The sequence below is a fragment of the Dipodomys spectabilis genome, unplaced genomic scaffold, assembly GCF_019054845.1.
Source record: "Dipodomys spectabilis isolate Male_0828 unplaced genomic scaffold, ASM1905484v1 ptg000288l, whole genome shotgun sequence".
In the NCBI taxonomy this organism is placed as follows: Eukaryota; Metazoa; Chordata; class Mammalia; order Rodentia; family Heteromyidae; genus Dipodomys; species Dipodomys spectabilis.
In genome coordinates, this window is record NW_024870965.1 from 922,998 (window position 1) to 940,036 (window position 17,039).

At 40.4% G+C, this 17,039-nt stretch overlaps 1 protein-coding gene across 2 annotated transcripts in view; it reads right to left on the bottom strand.

Moving 5' to 3' along the window:
• The window catches only part of Camsap2 (calmodulin regulated spectrin associated protein family member 2), a 74,795-nt gene that overhangs the window by 10,701 nt on the left and 47,055 nt on the right, over positions 1-17,039 (bottom strand). For both annotated transcript variants that reach the window (XM_042701157.1, XM_042701158.1), the window contains exons 7-11: positions 11,698-11,791; positions 9,468-9,561; positions 6,234-6,268; positions 5,355-5,424; positions 2,555-4,760 (exon numbers count right to left, since the gene is read on the bottom strand). In XM_042701157.1, the coding sequence (XP_042557091.1) occupies positions 2,555-4,760; positions 5,355-5,424; positions 6,234-6,268; positions 9,468-9,561; positions 11,698-11,791 (2,499 nt within the window). The remainder of the gene's footprint in view (positions 1-2,554; positions 4,761-5,354; positions 5,425-6,233; positions 6,269-9,467; positions 9,562-11,697; positions 11,792-17,039) is intronic.

Consider the following 17,039-nt stretch of genomic DNA (forward strand, 5'->3'; position numbering starts at 1 on the left):
TACAATCCTCAGGTCTTAGCCTCCTGAGCAGCTAGGATTACAGACATGAGCCACCTCACCCAGCCAGCTAATTTTCTTAATGATTTGTCATTACGTTGTCATTTGTCATTCCTTCCATTGGTGTCTAATATATTCACAAAAAACTGTTCAACATTATAGATACCAACACAGGAGAAAGACATGACACCTTAGATCAAGGAGGGGCAAAACCACTTGAGGAAGGAGATAAATAAGTAAGGTGTTGTTTTGAGTAATTGACCAGATGTGTGGAGAATGGAGAATATCAGGAAACACCATTAAACCATCGGCATTCAGGTTTGCCTATAGGCGTGCACATGTATCTAATGAACTACCTATACACCACTATTCTCCGGGATATAAAAAGACCCAGTAGCTCCAGGAAGTCACCGTCCAAGAGAAAAACACCATAAATGGAATAACAAACTCCGGGTCTCAGGAGCTATAGCATGCTCAAGATATATCAGAGAGAGAAGGCAACAATACTTATCCTCCACTTAAGGGAGTATGAAAAACTCGAGTGAAACTTGAAGTAAGTGTTACACAACAGTCCCAAATAGGAGCTACGGGGATGAGGCAGGCAAATGAGTTTAGGTCAGTCTGTGGAAGCCCTGCACAGCTTGCCAAAGGTACGAACATCCCACAGGCAATTCTTCAGACTTTTTCAACTGGGCCTGATTTTTGGAACAATTAGCAATATGAAGAACAGGAAGGTGTGCTTAGAGGAAAGGTGACAAATGAGAAGCTATGGAGCCAGGCACTGGTGGCTCATGCCTGTAATCTTAGCCATTCAGGAGACTAAGATCTGAGGATCGTGGTTTGATTGAAGCCAGTGGTTTGATTGAAGCCAGCAGGGGAAGGAAAGCCTGTGAGACTCTTATCTCTAATTAATCATAGAAAATGCCTGAAGCAGCCCTGTGGGCTCAAGTAGTAGAGCACTAGCCTTGAGGGAGGAGGGGAGTAAAAAAAAAAAAAAAAAAAATTTCTCAGAGACAGTGTCCAGGCCCTGAGTTTGAGCCCCATAACTGCCCCCCCCCCCCACCAAAAAAAAGCAGCAGCAGCTATGGAATGATGGAGTAGAAGGTTCCAGTGGCCTTTTGCTGGGTAATTAGTGATAATCTCACAGACTTTTACATGGCTTTGAACTGGGATCTTCAGATCTCAGCCTCTAGAGTAGTTAGGATTCTAGGCATGAGCCTCTGAAGTCCAGCTTAGGGCCAGTTCAGGGCCTGGGCCTAAGTGCTGTCCCTTAGCCTTTTCACTCCAGGCGGCCACTCTACAGCTTGAACCACAGTGTTTTACTTCTCCGTATTTTATAACAGTAAGCAGAACCCTCTTATCCACCCAGAACCACCGTCTAAGGGTTCGGCGCATTCTCCCAGCTCAGAAAGCCTAAAGGCCACCATTGTGAGTCCTTTAGTCCCATTTCCTGGGGAACAGGCTATTCCCTCCTCTCGTTTTCTCCTCACCTCATCCTGTTAAATTGATCAAAATTAATTAAAAAATTAAAATCGGAAGAGGGACTTGTGCTTGCTGCTTCAGCAACATTCCCCCTTTTCCCTCCAGCTCTTGTGTGCTTTAAATTATTTTCAGACAGTGTTTGTGTTTTTCATGATTCTCCTGTCTCAGACTCCAGTGAAGCTGGGGTTATAGTGTAAACTACTATACTCAGCTTACTTGTTGAGAAGAGGAATCTCATTAACTTTTTGCCTAGGCCACCCTTGAACAGTGATCTTTCCAAATGGCTGGGATTACAGGCATGAGCTACTGTGCCTGGAATTAAAGGTGTTTTTTTTTTTGGGTCCGGTCCTGGGGCCTGAACTCTGGGCCTGGGCGCTGTCCCTCAGCTCTTCAGCTCAAGGCTAGCGCTCTACCACTTGAGCCACAGCGCCACTTCCGGCTTTTTTCTTTTTTCTTATGTGGTGCTGAGGAATCGAACCCAGGGCCTCAGGCATGCAAGGCACACGCTCTACCACTGAGCCATCTTCCCAGCCCGTTTTTTGTTTTTTAAGAAAGCATATAAGGAAAGATGTGCACAAGGTAAAAATACCTTAAACACATACTTACATACAAGAATACCCAATCACTCTATATTAGAGGTTTAAATAACTTAATTTATTTTTATGTATTTATTTGTTGGTTTTCATTAGCCCAAGCTGGCCTAAAAATGCAAAATCTGCCTGCCTCTGCCTTGTGATGCCACTATGCCTGGTTTGAGCAGCTTAGTTTTTAAAAGGCTTTACTGAAAGTGAGGAAGAGAGCTAAAGCAGCACACAAGTCATCTATGTAAGCCTATTCATGACTGTAATCAAAGGATTTGTTACAGCTTTGAATCCACACTAGTATACTACTTGAGCAATCATGAACTTCAGTATTACCAAGTCTACCAAGGCAGAAGCTATCAAAATACATTTTAGGAATTATAGCAGATTTGTATTTAAGAAAAAAAAGGCACTGCTCCTGTCAACTTAGAAAAAGCCACCCCCGCCCCCACCCCTCTAATGACAATGCCCGAAACTATGCAGAGTGGCATTACCTTAAAAAAGAAGCCACAGCATACTTTCTGCTCATCATCAGCAAACTGTTCTTTATCGCTTTCTCCATCATCTTTTTCAACAGACACATCAGTCTTTTCAGGGGGTTTCAAGTCTGACAGGGAAACTTCAATCAGGTTAATGTTTTTGGGGGCCGCGGGTGGGAGGATGGGTTTGGGCGGGGGATCTGTGGGCTGGTTCAGTTGGTCCTCGTTTGGTGTCAGACACACAGTCTCTGTGACAGGCTGAGACAGGACTTCAGAAACCGTTGACTCAAGAGGTTTGAGCTCCTTTTCTTCGGGGTTATATCCATGTGGTCCTGGCGCCCCTTTGCATTCAGAGTCCTCCTTTTTAACGTCCTCCTTGGCTTTGAGTTCCTTTAACTGAGGTTCCCCATCATCTCCAAAGCACACAAAAGACCGAGTCTGAATGGGAACCTGACTTGGTGAAAACCTCCTTAGTCGAGGAAGACTATCCACAGACCGAGGGGGTGTCAGGGTTCGATTCAAAGGTGTTATTTTTAAATCATTGGGCCTGGGAGTCCTTTGATTTTTCGCGGAAAAGGACGCGCTCTTCCTGTTGGAGGCCTGTGGAGACGGGTGAGCGGGACGGGGGGAGTCCGACGAGAACGGCGCCGTGGTGGACGACAGGCTGGCCTGCCTGGAAGGCTTGAAATCGCGCGCGTGTTTCTGCGGCGAGGGCTGTGGGGGCGAAATCACCCACGACTGCTGCTCCCTCATCTGCATTAGCATCTCCTGCTGAAGGGACAGGCGCTGCATCTCCTGCTGCAGAAAATGCAGGGAGGAATTGAGCTTTTCGATGGACCTCGTGTATTCCAGTATCTCCCCTTCATTCAACGTCTCTTCTGAAGGGCTCGCCAGGTTCCACTGCTTCTCGGGGTCCACCGGGGTGGTTGGGGACTTCAGCCACTTGGCCGAGGGATTCTCCATGCTTTCTTTTATATCGGCCAGTGACTTGCTCCTCTGTCCGTCCGGTTTGTGCGCCTCCTTCTCCTTCACTCTGTCCGTGTAAACCTTCTCGTCCTCCGCGCCCGCCGCTTCCTCGCGGAGCGGGGAGATGCCATCCCCCTTCTTCTTCACTACAGTGAGGAAGGCTGTCCTTCCCATCTTCTGCCTCTGCTTCGTGAACGCGGCTTCCATTTTCTTCTTCTGGGCTTCTATTGCCCGCCTCTTTTCCTCCAGTTTCATCCTGAGATGCACCATCTCCGAAGCCAGCAGCTGTGTGGTATCCCGAGCCGGCGGAAGGCTGGGCTCCTCGGGAATGTGTGCCCATGCAACCACGTGAGGAATGTTCAGCTCCGAGCCCTCTGGTGTGGTTTTCTGAGAGCTGCTTCCGCTACTTTTCCCATCCGTATGATTCAGTTTCCTGAATTTCTGCTCAGCAAAGCTGGTCATTTTCACACCAGAACTAGAAGAAGCACTGCTCCCCGGCTGAGACTTGGTACTTACAGTACTTGGACAAGGACTGAGAGCTTCCCTGGGGTTGCTGGCTCTGATGTCATAATCCTGGAGAAATTTAGATGCGTCATCCATGTCAGAGTCCAAGCTGACGGTGTAATCCCGCAAAGAAGAGTCTTCGTCCATGGTTTCAGGAATGTCTTCGGAGGGAACGTGAATTCCAGTGTCTACTTCTGTGGTGTCGGTCACAGGACTCAAGGCACCTTTCGTGTCACTTATGTTGTCAGGACTGGACTGATTTAGCTTGAGATTGGAGTTAAGGATACTCATCTCCTGGCTATGAAGAAAGAAGCCATTAGCAATTTGGTCTGGCCGAGGCGTGTGGGGAGATTTTTCGGTATCGTGAATTATCTGCAATGCTTCTTCAATGCTTGGCGTCTCGATCTGATTACCAAACTCATCTAGGAGTACTCTGTTTTGTAAAGCTCCGTTTGGAAGCTTGGAAGGAATATTCTCATTAGAATTTAGTTCGTTTGCATTAAGAGGCATGTAAGATTTGAGGTCCGTGTGAGGGTCTACGTTAAGTTCTTCTTCAATGCTTTCTTCTTCTTCTTCTCCATTTACTGGCTTGAAGGACAAGTTTTTCCGAATGTGTTTAGATACACGATTGTTGTTCAGAGTAAGCCCTTCATTGCTAATAGAACGAGTGATTCCTCGGTTTGGAGTGGATTTTGGCACACTATCTTCTTTATCAAAAGAAATATCGAATGAAACACCATGCACAGATGATCTAGAAAAAATTTAAAGAGAAAATGCTTAAGTAATCCCAGAAAATAGCTGACTTTTTAAATCTCACTAAATAAAATTATTGGGAAATTCATTTCTTCTCTTTCTCCACTTATTACCATCCAGCTGACCTCAAGGGAAGCTGTGCCTGTCTCTCTCCTCGTTATACTCAAGATAAGTTTGTGCTTGTTTCTCTTCCCATTAAACTCAGCTCGTGACCTCTCTACCATCTGCCTATGCTGCCCCTTTTAGATTTGCACACTAAGTAAAAGTCTAGATTTGGCATTCTGACTAATAGCGAGACAGAGAGCAATCCAACGGACATTTCTTTTTTTTTTTTTTTTGGGTCTGGTCGTGGGGCCTGAACTCTGGGCCTGGGCGCTGTCCCTCAGCTCTTCAGCTCAAGGCTAGTGCTCTACCACTTGAGCCACAGCACCACTTCTGGCTTTTTTTTTCTTTTTGCTTATGTGATGTTGAGGAATCGAACCCAGGGCCTTATGCATGCAAGGCAAGTGCTCTACCACTGAGCCACCTTCCCAGCCCCCCAATGGACATTTCTAAATTTCATAAGGTGACTATACTAATTCCCTTTGCTTACCTTTTTTCTTTGGGCCATGTTCCTATGAAACCATCAACATATGACATGGATGAAGACCTTCTAATTCCTCCTTCAAATGGAAAACAGCCATTGAAATCATGTAAAAAATGGAAACTTACAGAAATTCAACAGATTTTATACATTTAAGGATTCATCCATAACATTGAAAAGTAAGTAGGTACCCTGGCACACAAACACAAAGCTTAGGTACTGGATTCAATCCCTACCACACCCCACCTCCACAAACAAATATGTACAGAAAATTTCAGCCAAGCTGAAGCTTTGTGCCAGTGATTCATGCCTGTTATACTACCTACTCAGGAAACTGATATCTGAGGGTCCTGGTTCAAAGCTAGCCTGGGAAAATTTAAAAAAAAAGAGAGAGAGATTCTTATATTCAATTAACCAGCAAAAAGCCAAAAGGGGGTATGTGGCTCATGTAGAAGAGTGTTAGCCCTAAGCTAAAAAGCTAAGTAAAAGCTCAAGATTCTCAGTTCAAGCCCCACTGTACAAAAAGAAAAAAAAAAAGTGAAGGCTAGGTAGAATAGCACACACGTATAGCTCCTGAACTTAGGAGACTGAAGAAGGAAAGCTGAGAGCCAATCCTAAAAAGAAAAGAAAGCAGTAGGAATGGGACGTAGCTCGGTTAGTAGGGGGCTTTCTAAGCAGGTGATATACAAGGCACTGGGTTTGGTTCACAGCACCACATTAAAAAAAAAAAAAGAAAAGAAAAGAAAAAAGAAGAGCAAGCACAGAATCAGACTTTTGAATATTCACAACATTTCAGATTGGGTGTTTACTTCTATCAACTCTCAGTCACTTCCCAGGTAAACTACCTAAAACAGCATTATTTTGGATAAGCTTTCTCAAATACATTACCTGAGGCTGAAGAAGGGGCATGGGGCCGTGAGTATCTGGAAGACAAATGACAAGACCGTGAAAGGGGCTCCTCCCGCCGCGGGATAAGATATACCTGAAAGGCTCTGCTTTAGAGCTTTCACAAACCTTACACAGAATGGCTGGAGAAATAATACTGCTTCACTTCTGAGTCTAAATTTTGAAAATCTAATGTTTAAATTATATATGAAGGCACTTCAAATTATTTGGCTAAAAGATACATACATATATGATATATATATATCTTAAGAGATAAGATATAGCATATTATTTTCATTCTACCAATAGAAAAACAGAAATAGTGACTGGGAAGGTAGCTTAGTGGTAAAGTGCTTGCCTAGTATGCATGAAACACTAGTACCACATACACAGAAAAAGCTGGATGTGGTACTGTGGCTCAAGTGGTAGAGTGCTAGCTATGAGCAAAGAGAAGCTCAGAGACAGTGCCCAGGCCCTAAGTTTAAGCCCCAGGATTGGCAGAAAGAAAGGGAGAAAGGAAAAAAGGAAGAAAGGAAGAAAGAAAGGAAGAAAGAAAGAAAGAAAGAAAGAAAGAAAGAAAGAAAGAAAGAAAGAAAGAAAGAAAGAAAGAAAGGAAGGAAGGAAGGAAGGAAGGAAGGAAGGAAGGAAGGAGAGAGAGAAAGAAGGAAAGAAGGAAAGAAAAGAAAGAAGAATAACAAAAAAAGATGCTGATGAAGCTCAGCAACTTGAAGTGTTTGGTCTAGGTACATTTCTAAAAGCTATAGACAGAAAGAACACTTGGAAGACTGAAGACAGCCAGCTTTCCTGTTCATGGGCTGGGCCTCTACGTCTCAGCCACACACTGAAGTTCTCCAGGCCTAGAAAGATCTGCAGCTCTCTTGTTACTTTCCTTACATTCTATCCTATTCCACTTCATGCAGGAGATGAGACAGTCTCTGTCTCAGATTATAATGATTCTGACTGGATCAAGCTATCATCTCAGTTCCAAGATGCCATTTCGCCTCCTGCAACCAAGTGAAGGGAAGCATCCCCACCCCCATTCAGTTGAACATAGACTGGGGGCAAGAGGATGGATTGATTTCTGTAACTCACCCAAACTGTGTTTCAGCTAATATAAACTGGGAGCAGAACAAGTCAATCAAAGGATTTAAAGAGATATCAATGTCTTATTATTTAAGGAAAGCTTAATTAATGAGTTTTTCCCAAAAGCACAATACCTGAAGAGCTTCCTTTCGCCCAAATCAAATGCCTGCTCACATGGACCTCCCCTTCCTGCCGCACACACAGGTGGCAGTCTTATCTGTGGTCACTGGTGAGGGCTGCCCGAGACCTCACCCTGTGCCCTGGCATTCTTGTTTGTCATATGCCTCCTCTGAAATCACTTCCAGTGTCCCCTCTTCTCCCTCAGCTCTATGTTAGCTGAAATACAACCTATTGGTTTATTAAAATGTGTTTACTGTTCTTTCCCAGATGGCTAAAATATCTGAGAGTCTTATGTTCACATTTAGAGGACTTTGATTTTGTGTAACTCCCAAATAAGCTGGTAGCAAAGCTGTGAGTGGCGGTGAAGATCTTTAACTTTGTCTGTCATTTTTCTTTAGATACAATGACATATATAGATGTGACTAACTACATTGCTCTGGAGAAAAAAAAGCCTTCTTCAAAACTTTTAGTGTTGGAGAACTACAGGGGATCCTGTGGAGCCTCACAGAAGAAAGAAGAGTAGAAGGAGCCTAGAAGGACACAGAATAACCCTTCAAAGAAAAGTATTTTGAGATCTGTGTTATTAGAAAAAAAGTTTCAGCTAAGAAAAAGTAGCCACTCAGGCATATGAGAAAGAAAAAATAAATAAAAAGAAAAAAAAAATGAGTCTACCATGGACCTAAATTAAAACATTTTCCTGCCAGGTGCTGGTGGCTCACACCTGAAATCCTAGCTACTCAAGAGGCTGAGATCTGAGGATCGTAGTTCAAAGCCAGCCTAAGCAAGAAAAGTCCATGAGACACTTATCTCCAATTAACCACCAGAAAACCGGAAGTGGTGCTGTGGCTCAACGTTGTAGAGCACTAACTTTGAGTGAAAAAGCTCAGAGACAGTGCCCAGGCCTTGAGTCCAAACTCTACAACTAAGCAGAAAAAAAAACCAAAAAACTGTCAAAAATGTGTTAAGATTCTTTATTCAAACTTAATCTACTCTTAAAGTTTTACCATCACTTATAAAGTGGAAAATTAAGGTTTAATTAACAGTTCGGAGAATAGAAGACCCAAGAATATCAAACATTTTATACATTTTCAAGGACGTAAATATTACCATGTAACCAACCAGAGAATAATATTCAGATGATGTTTCCCATGGGGAAAAAAACCCACAGAAACTCCTAGATCAGCAATATTTTAATACTTAGTCCCTTTGTCTCCTTTTGCAGGTGTTGATGGCTCATGCCTGTAATCCTAACTACTCAGGAGGCTGAGATCTGAGGATCATGGTTTGAAACCAGCATGGGCCGAAAGTCTGTGAGACTCTTATTTCCAACCATCCAACCAACCAACAGAAAGCCAGAATTAGAGCTGTGGCTCAAGTGGAAGAGTACTAATCTTGAACACAAAAGCTCAGTTTAAGCCCCAGGACCCACATAAAACAAACAAGCAAACAAAAACAAAAAAAACATAAAACCATAAGTAATAAGAAAATTCATAGTAGTAAATCACTAGGCACTATAGTTCAGAGAGGTAGGAAGCCCTACAAAGCAAGTAAGAGTATCCACTACAGTGCTCAGTTGAGCCTTAGCTTTTGTATTCAAAAGTGGCCCACACTTTAGAACTTCTAACATGAAGAGCAGATGGAGGCTTCAGAAACAGTTTATTTTTCATAAAGCCAAGACTCTATGAATTTTTTGCTCATAATTTTAAAATGAATTTTAACAGATTTGTTCCAGTTTCTAAAAATCCACAAACCATCGTTTTTGTCAACTCAGTTCCTGACACACTAATCTTTACTAGGTTAAGATTTAATATTTAACTTTATTGCTATCTCTCAATATAGAAAATTGAAAAAAAGGGAAAAATTACTTAAAATATTTCTTTGAAAAATCTTAAATTTAAAAATACAAATGTAATTTAGGTTAATTACAACCTAGTTTAAAATCCAACTAAATTTTAAAAAATTTTGTTAAATATAAAATACTATTGGACCTCATCAGAAAACAAACGGAAAAAGTGAAGTCACTGCGGAGTCTACCTTGAAGTGAAGTCAGACCCGGATGAGCCATCCAAGAGGTTTCTTTTGGCAGCATTTAAGACAGGAATCGATGGCCTATCTTTCGCAGGTTCAGCTAGAATGAAAGATAAAACTTCAAAATCACTCATTCAGCTTGTTTCTAACATTTATTTTAGGAAATCTAGGCCATAAATAAATGTTTCAAACGTAATCTCTAGTTTCCTTACTAGCTACAGAGAAATCATAGTATTGGTAGCTTCTGTTTTCCTTTCTTCCCCCCACTTTTTATGTGATTTGGGATGGAACCTAAGACCTTACACATGGTACAGACCAGCCCTGCCTTTCCCTCTTAAATAATTCCTTCTTCTTCTGACATAAGACTCCGGCCCCGTCCTCCTCCTAGTTTTGGTTTGTATTTTCCCTTGAGATAGGGTCTCACTCCATAGCTCAGGCTGGCCCTGAATTCATGACTCTCCTGATTCTACCTCTTCAGTGCTGAGATCAAAGATACCGATGACCATACCTAGCAAATTTCTTTATAAATAATTTTGAAAGGTCAAACTTGCTTTAAATCCTTCTTAAAGTGTTCTGACTTATATTCACTTGGAGGGGGGCTACCATAAGATATATATTTAACGATAAATTTATAAGCTTAATTTTGTGAATGCTTTCATAGCCTCTCAGATATATATGACTTATCTTTGCTTTTTGTGAAAGCTGGCATTTTGGCAATCAATTAAAGTGGACAGGATTTCACTGGAGAATAATTAAACCTACTAGGATAGTTTTTATTTTTGTAATTTACTCTGAGAAACTAATTTACTTTTGAGATATTTAATAAAACTGATGTTGGAATTTTGGGCCTCAGATAAAAACACAAAAAAAACAATGTAGTAGAAAATTTATGTTAACTGCTGTAAATTGTATATTGTTTTGAAATGACTATTAAGTAAGACTTACCATTAAGTAACTAAGATCTTACTTAATAGTCTTAGAGAAAGATCTTTTTGATGTTGTTGGCCATGGGACTTGAACTCAAGATCTGGGTGCTCTCCCTGAGCTTTTTCTGCTCAAGGCTAGCACTCTACCACTTTAAGCCACAGCTCTACTTCTGGTTTTCTGGTGGTTAATTGGAGATAGAGAGTCTCACAGACTTTCCTACCCGGGCTGGCTCCGAACCTCCATTCTCAAATTTCAGACTCCTGAGTAGCCAGGATTACAAATGTAAGGCACTAGCACCTGGCTTAGGGAAAGACCTCAACATCTTTAAGTTTTCTTTGTTATTTAACTGGCTTAATATTCAACATCTGCTTTACATAGCTGAGAGAGTACGACAAATCAAATATCCACTGGTATATTTCACAGAATTTAGACTGAAATAGTTGAAAAATATCTCTTGGGTATTTTTTCCTCCTTCTGTATTTCTTGCTCTTTAATTTTTTGAGTGGGCAGAGGTAACTAGAACTAGATTAGGAAAACAAGGTTTGGAGCCAAGGAAGGCTGCTAAGTATTTGGAAGGCATAATAATCAAGTTTTGTGTTTGCGAGGGTAGCCACTGGTAGCAGAAAGAACTGGTCCAATAATTGTTTTTGCTGGAAATGCAATTAGGGGGCTGAACTTAGCATTTAGAATCTTTTTTCCCGCTAGAAATAAAGCTCTCCTTTTATATCGGAAGCCAACAGAAAACCTATTTTGCTAATGATAAATTTGCTTTATAGAAACTTGAGGAATTCTTATTCTTTATTCCTAGGGATCTTTATAGTAATAATTTTATTTCATATTAGTTTGTTCTTGTTGAAGATTAACAATAAATTATGATATTATATTAATAATAGCCGTGTCAGTTTAAATATATGTTCAAACCCTCTAATGATTTAATGGCAAATTCGAATTGTAGGTTAAGGCGGTGTCATACTGCAACTAGATTCTGGATAACATAATGCTGAAACAAAGAACTAGGGACAGGAGTAATCAAACACTAGAAATAGGAATAAAAGATGCAAAGAGAAATATTACACACTTAACTTAAAAATTCTATACTGTAAGACTTCAAATTTGGAGCCATTCTCTCAATTTTCTTTTCTTTCATCATAATTATGATTTAGGGATTGAAAGTATTAAAATACTTACAATTGATCAAAGCTAAATATCAAGCTGAAATATAAAACAGCAACAGGCTTCAAAAGAATAACCAGATGAGACTATGTAAAATTTCCATTTTCCTCCATGAAAAATGAAAAAGGCTGATTACCTCCATGTGGACGAATAACTCGAGGCTGCACAAAGGGCGGCTTCACCACCTCAAACCACCAGAAGAGCTCTGCTATAAACACCACATAATTACTCTGTACAAGAAAGGTAAGAAGAATGGTAAGAAACTGTAACAACACAAATCCATGACAAATAGAATTATAATCTGCTTTATCTACTCAAATAATAGAGGCTTAAATCCTACTCGTTTATTACTACAGAATATTTACTGAAAGCCACTACATGTAAATAAAGACACTAGCTCTTCTGTGTAAAAATGATAAATATTCAAAACCTCCTTGCTAATTTGTGTTGTAGTTCCAGAATTTTTGTCCATTCTAGCAGGCATTACTGCTTCTACCATGTAGAATTTAGATAACACATAGGAATATTATCTTGTAGAATTTAGATAACATATAAGGCACTTTTCTTTCAAAATAAACACAGATAACTTAAAATATTCAATCATTTGAGACTCTGAAGAGCAGCTATCATTTAAAAGCTAATTAAACTCTACTTTGGTCCTTGAAGATTTTTCTGTAAAGTTTTTCATATGGTTAAAAATACTGTACCAGGGGCTTGGGAAGGTGGCTCAGTGGTAGAGTGCTTGCCTTGCATGCATCATGAGGCCTTGGGTTAGATTCCTTAGCACCACATAAGCAGAAAAAGATGGAAGTGGTGCTGTGGCTCAAGTGGTAGGGCGCTGGCCTTGAGCTGAAGAGCTTAGGGACAGCGCCCAGGCCCAGAGTTCAAGCCCCACAACCAACAAAAAAACAAAAAACAATAAACAAAAAAAAAAAAACTATATAAAAATTGTTTTTATTATTTATAAAATGTTTTTAAGTTAAAATGCATTTTTAAAGTTTTGGGTATTGGACCTCTATTAAAATAGTTACTAACAAATTTTTATCAATATTTCATGAGGTCTTATTTCATATTAAATTTGGGTTTTAAACATTATTATTGAAAATACTGGCGTTTCCCACAGTAGTGCTTTTTTCCTCCTGCTGCTAATTTTGAGTAACCCTCAAGGTAGTCTACAATCTCCCTTAGCTTCATGCACTCTTGGTTTGTGTCTCCTATCTCTTATCTGACAGTTCCAGAAGACTACTATACATAGGACGTAAAGCCAAGAGAATCAAGGATGACTCTTACCGACACATTCATATACTAGCATGGGGAAGACCAGGAGAAACACGTAATGAGAAGAGTCATTCTCTCGCTATTTGTATGTCTGTGGTTAAGGGCAAGATGATGGAAGAGAGGCACAGCCATGAACAGAATTTTGTAAAGTTCTTCCTTTAGGTATCTGTTTTCCCTGTCAGTTCCCACATTTAGTGTGCTATCTGAAGCAGCCATTGTTTTTTGTTTTTTTTCTTTTGTGCCAGTCCTGAGGCTTGAACTCAGGGTCTGGGCACTATTCCTGGTTTTAGAGTTTTTTCCTCCCCTCAAGATTAGCACTCTTCCACCTGAGACAAACCTTCACTTCCAGCTTTTTAGCAATTAACTAGAGATAGGAGTCTCATGGAGATTTCTGCCCCAGCTGATTTTGAACTGCAGTTCTTAGATCTCAGTCTCCTGAATAGCTAGTTAGAATTATAGCCATGAGCCACCAGTTCCTGGCAATATTTTTGTTTAATTTTTTGTTGGTCCTTTTGCTGGTCAGGGCCTAGGCACTGTTCCTAAGCCTCTTTGTGCCCAAGGCTAGCTCCCTACCACAGTGCCACTTCTGGCTTTTTCTGAGTAGTTTATTGGAGATAAGTCTCACAGACTTTCCTGCCCAGATTGGCTTCAAACCGCCATGCTCAGATCTCAGCCTCCTGAGTAGCTAGAATTACAAGCAGAAGCCACCTGCACAATTGTCTTAAAAACTACCCAGGACGGGGCTGGGAAGGTGGCTCAGTGGAAGAGCTCTTGCCTTGCATGCATAAGGCCCTAGGTTCGATTCCTCACTACTACATAAGCAAAAAGAAAAAACCAGAAGTGGTGCTGTGGCTCAAGTGGTAGAGTGCTAGCCTGGAGCTGAAGAGCTGAGGGACAGCGCCTAGGCCCAGAGTTCAGGCCCCACAACGGGACCCCCCCCCCAAAAAAAAAAACCTACCCAGGACACAACACACACTCAATAAATATTTATGAAATAAATATACAAGTGTATCAATCCACGCATAGCAAAAAAGACTACTCAAAATATTCAAATGTTGCTAGGAGTTTCTCTGATGAGTATCTGATGGTTAAAGCTTGATTGGACTACGATTAGAAAAGCACATCTCTGGGTGGCCGTGAGAATGTCTCCAGAGACAATGAACTAAGGAGGGGAAGACCCATCCTAAATGTGGGGACACCCAGATGGCATGAAATAAACCGCGGGAAGCAGCCCTCTAGCGCACGATGCTCTCTGCCGCTCGTCCGCTTGGTCCTTCCACACCTCCTCACCAGGACGCTCTGCCTCACCACCAGCCTCCAAACAACGGAGCCCGGCCAGCGGACCACAGCCTGGAACCTCTGAAACCAAGAGCCAAATAATCCTTCCTCCTTCAAGTTCCTCTTCTCCCATGTTTGTCACAGCAACAAAAAGCTAACACAATCTACTGGGTAATAAGATTGCTGTGATTTATATTTTTTCTTTATACTTTATAGTATGCTATCTGAAGTGAAAAGTATGTAATAAATTCTTAGGTGTTGGTGCTGGGTTCTACTCTACTAGTAAAGTTAACCAAAAGCTGACTATATTTTGGAAAACTACTGCATTAGTGCTCAATAATTACCTGCTGTTACCTTAATAATAACAATAAATTATATTAAAATATTTTAAGGATCTAATAACATAATTGTACTCTTAATAATTCCTAATAATATAATTGTATTGTTCGGCCACAAGATGGCAGTGCAGTCAAGAGATAGTTTCCAAGGCTCATGAAGGGTTTTTTTCTTCTTCTGAAATTATGATGATGAAATGACAATAAATTGCCATCATATTCCAGGACTGACAGCACATTAATTTCACTTAAAATCTTTGCTTCTTAAATCAAGTACAGTTAAATAATTAAACAGTGTCAACAACAGGAAATAGATAAAGAGAATACAGGATAGAAATTAAGGTATGCCTTAGCCCCTCCCCTAGGTCCCCCGTATACCCTTTTACAGTCCTTCTTCTGTCATCTACTTTTTTCCCCAGTACTTACCAGTGAAGGTTTGTAAACACTCAAGTCTCTCACATAAAATGGTATATTATGTATACATCCTCATTCCAGGATATGTAAAACACCTCTGAATTACTTATAATACTGAAAGGTTATTACAATATCTATCTAATACAATGTAAATGCCATGTAAATAGTTAGTACATTGAATTGTTTATAGAAAAAAAAAATCACAAAAAGTATGTCTATGTTTAGAATAAAAGTAACTTTTTCCAAATATGTTCAGTGTGCTTGGTTGACTCCACAGAAGTGGAACCCAAAGAGTTTAGAGGGCTGACTGCACAAGTACAAAAGAGGAATTTGGGGGGCTGGGAAGGTGGCTCAGTGGTACAGCGCTTGCCTTGCAAGCATGAGGCCCTCAGTTCGATTCCTCAGCACCACATAAGCAGGGGAAAAAAAAAAAAAAAGAGTTCAATTGTATCACAAAACATTTCAATTCAGGTCCTACTAAGACACCACCCCAATTCTTACCTAAGTCTCCTATGGGTGTGTGTGTGGGGGGGGGGGGGGTCACCGGCACCTGGCCTTTTATTATGTCTTTATCAGGCTTTGGAAGCAAAGGAGTATTGGCTTCCTAGAATAAGTCTGGAAGGGTGCCTTCTTTCTATCTTAAGGAGTGGTTTGAGGAACATTGGAATTCTTTAAAAGTCTGGTAAAATTCAGCAGCAAGTCCATCCAGACCAACCTACCTCTGGTTTACAAAGGACTTTATTGGTCAGAATGTCATGTAGTGAAACAATACCTTTTTTTAGGATTTCTTTTTTCCTCTTTCTGTGAAGACAATCACTGGAATTTTTACCGAGATTACATTGAATCTGAAAGTCGCTTTCAGTAATATGGCCATTATAACTATTAATTCTGCCAATCCATGAATATATGTCAACAATAACAAGAAAAAAATAAAAAAGAACGATCCACTAGCAAAGGTACAGAGAAAAGGAACCTCTTAGTACATTTGATGGTAATGTATATTAGTCTAGCCACTCTGGAAAACAGTGTGGAGGTTCTACAAAAAACTAAAAGTGGGCCAGGCGCTGATGGCTCACTCCTGTAATCCTAGCTACTGAGCAGACTGAGGTCTGGCCCATGATCAATAAATGAATGAATGAATGAATGAATGTGGAATGACTATGTGATCCATCTACATCATTACTGGGTATATAGCTAAAGAAAATGATGTGTCAGCATACAAAGGAGACACTTGCATACCTATGTTTACTGCAGTGCTATTCACAATAATGCCAAGTTATGGCATCTGTCAACAGATAAATGGAATATATACATACACACACATATACGTACACACACAAACACACATAGTGACTAACTGTACACAAAGAAAATGAAACTGCTGAGTACATAGAGCACTTGCTTAGTGTGGGAAAAACCATGGCATAATTCCTAGCACTACAGAGGCAGGGAGAAGGCAGAAGGAAGCTCTGTCATATGCAGGAAAAGGGGCGGGACTGGAGGGAATCACATTCAGCAAAATAAGCCAAACAGAGAGAGAATATCCTATGCTATCATATATGAGCTAAAGAAATGTTTAAGGATGACCTGGAAGTAGCAAAGCACTACACCAGGAAAGGAAATGGGGGGGAGAAGCGAGGGTGATAGAAGAGAATGTGGACATGATCACGGTACAACTATGTACATATGTAAATACTGAAACAGGGTCCATTCGCCTGTCTAATTAATACGTTAATAACGATAATAATAAAATCCATTGTGATTATCACTTTAATATCAATGGAAATAAAATATATTTAAATTATAGTTAAGAAAGTGATACTCAGTAAAATAATTTTAATTATTCTTTTCATAAAATCTGAAAGCAAAAATTGACCAAATGTCAAATGATGATAAAGGTGACCAATATCAAACAGTCTCATCACTAAAGAACAACTACATAGGACCTAGTGAGAATGGACTGAATTTCAGTTTAATGTTAAAATATTCATTATACACATAAAATAGGCATAAAATACAGCATTTTATAACTGGATATTACATATGTATATAACATGACTTTACTTTTGAAATTATTGAAGAATTTTCAAGAAAAAGAAGACTAAGCTGAGTGCCAGTGGCTCACGCCCATAATCTTATTCAGGAGTCTGAGATCTGAGGATCACAGTTCAAA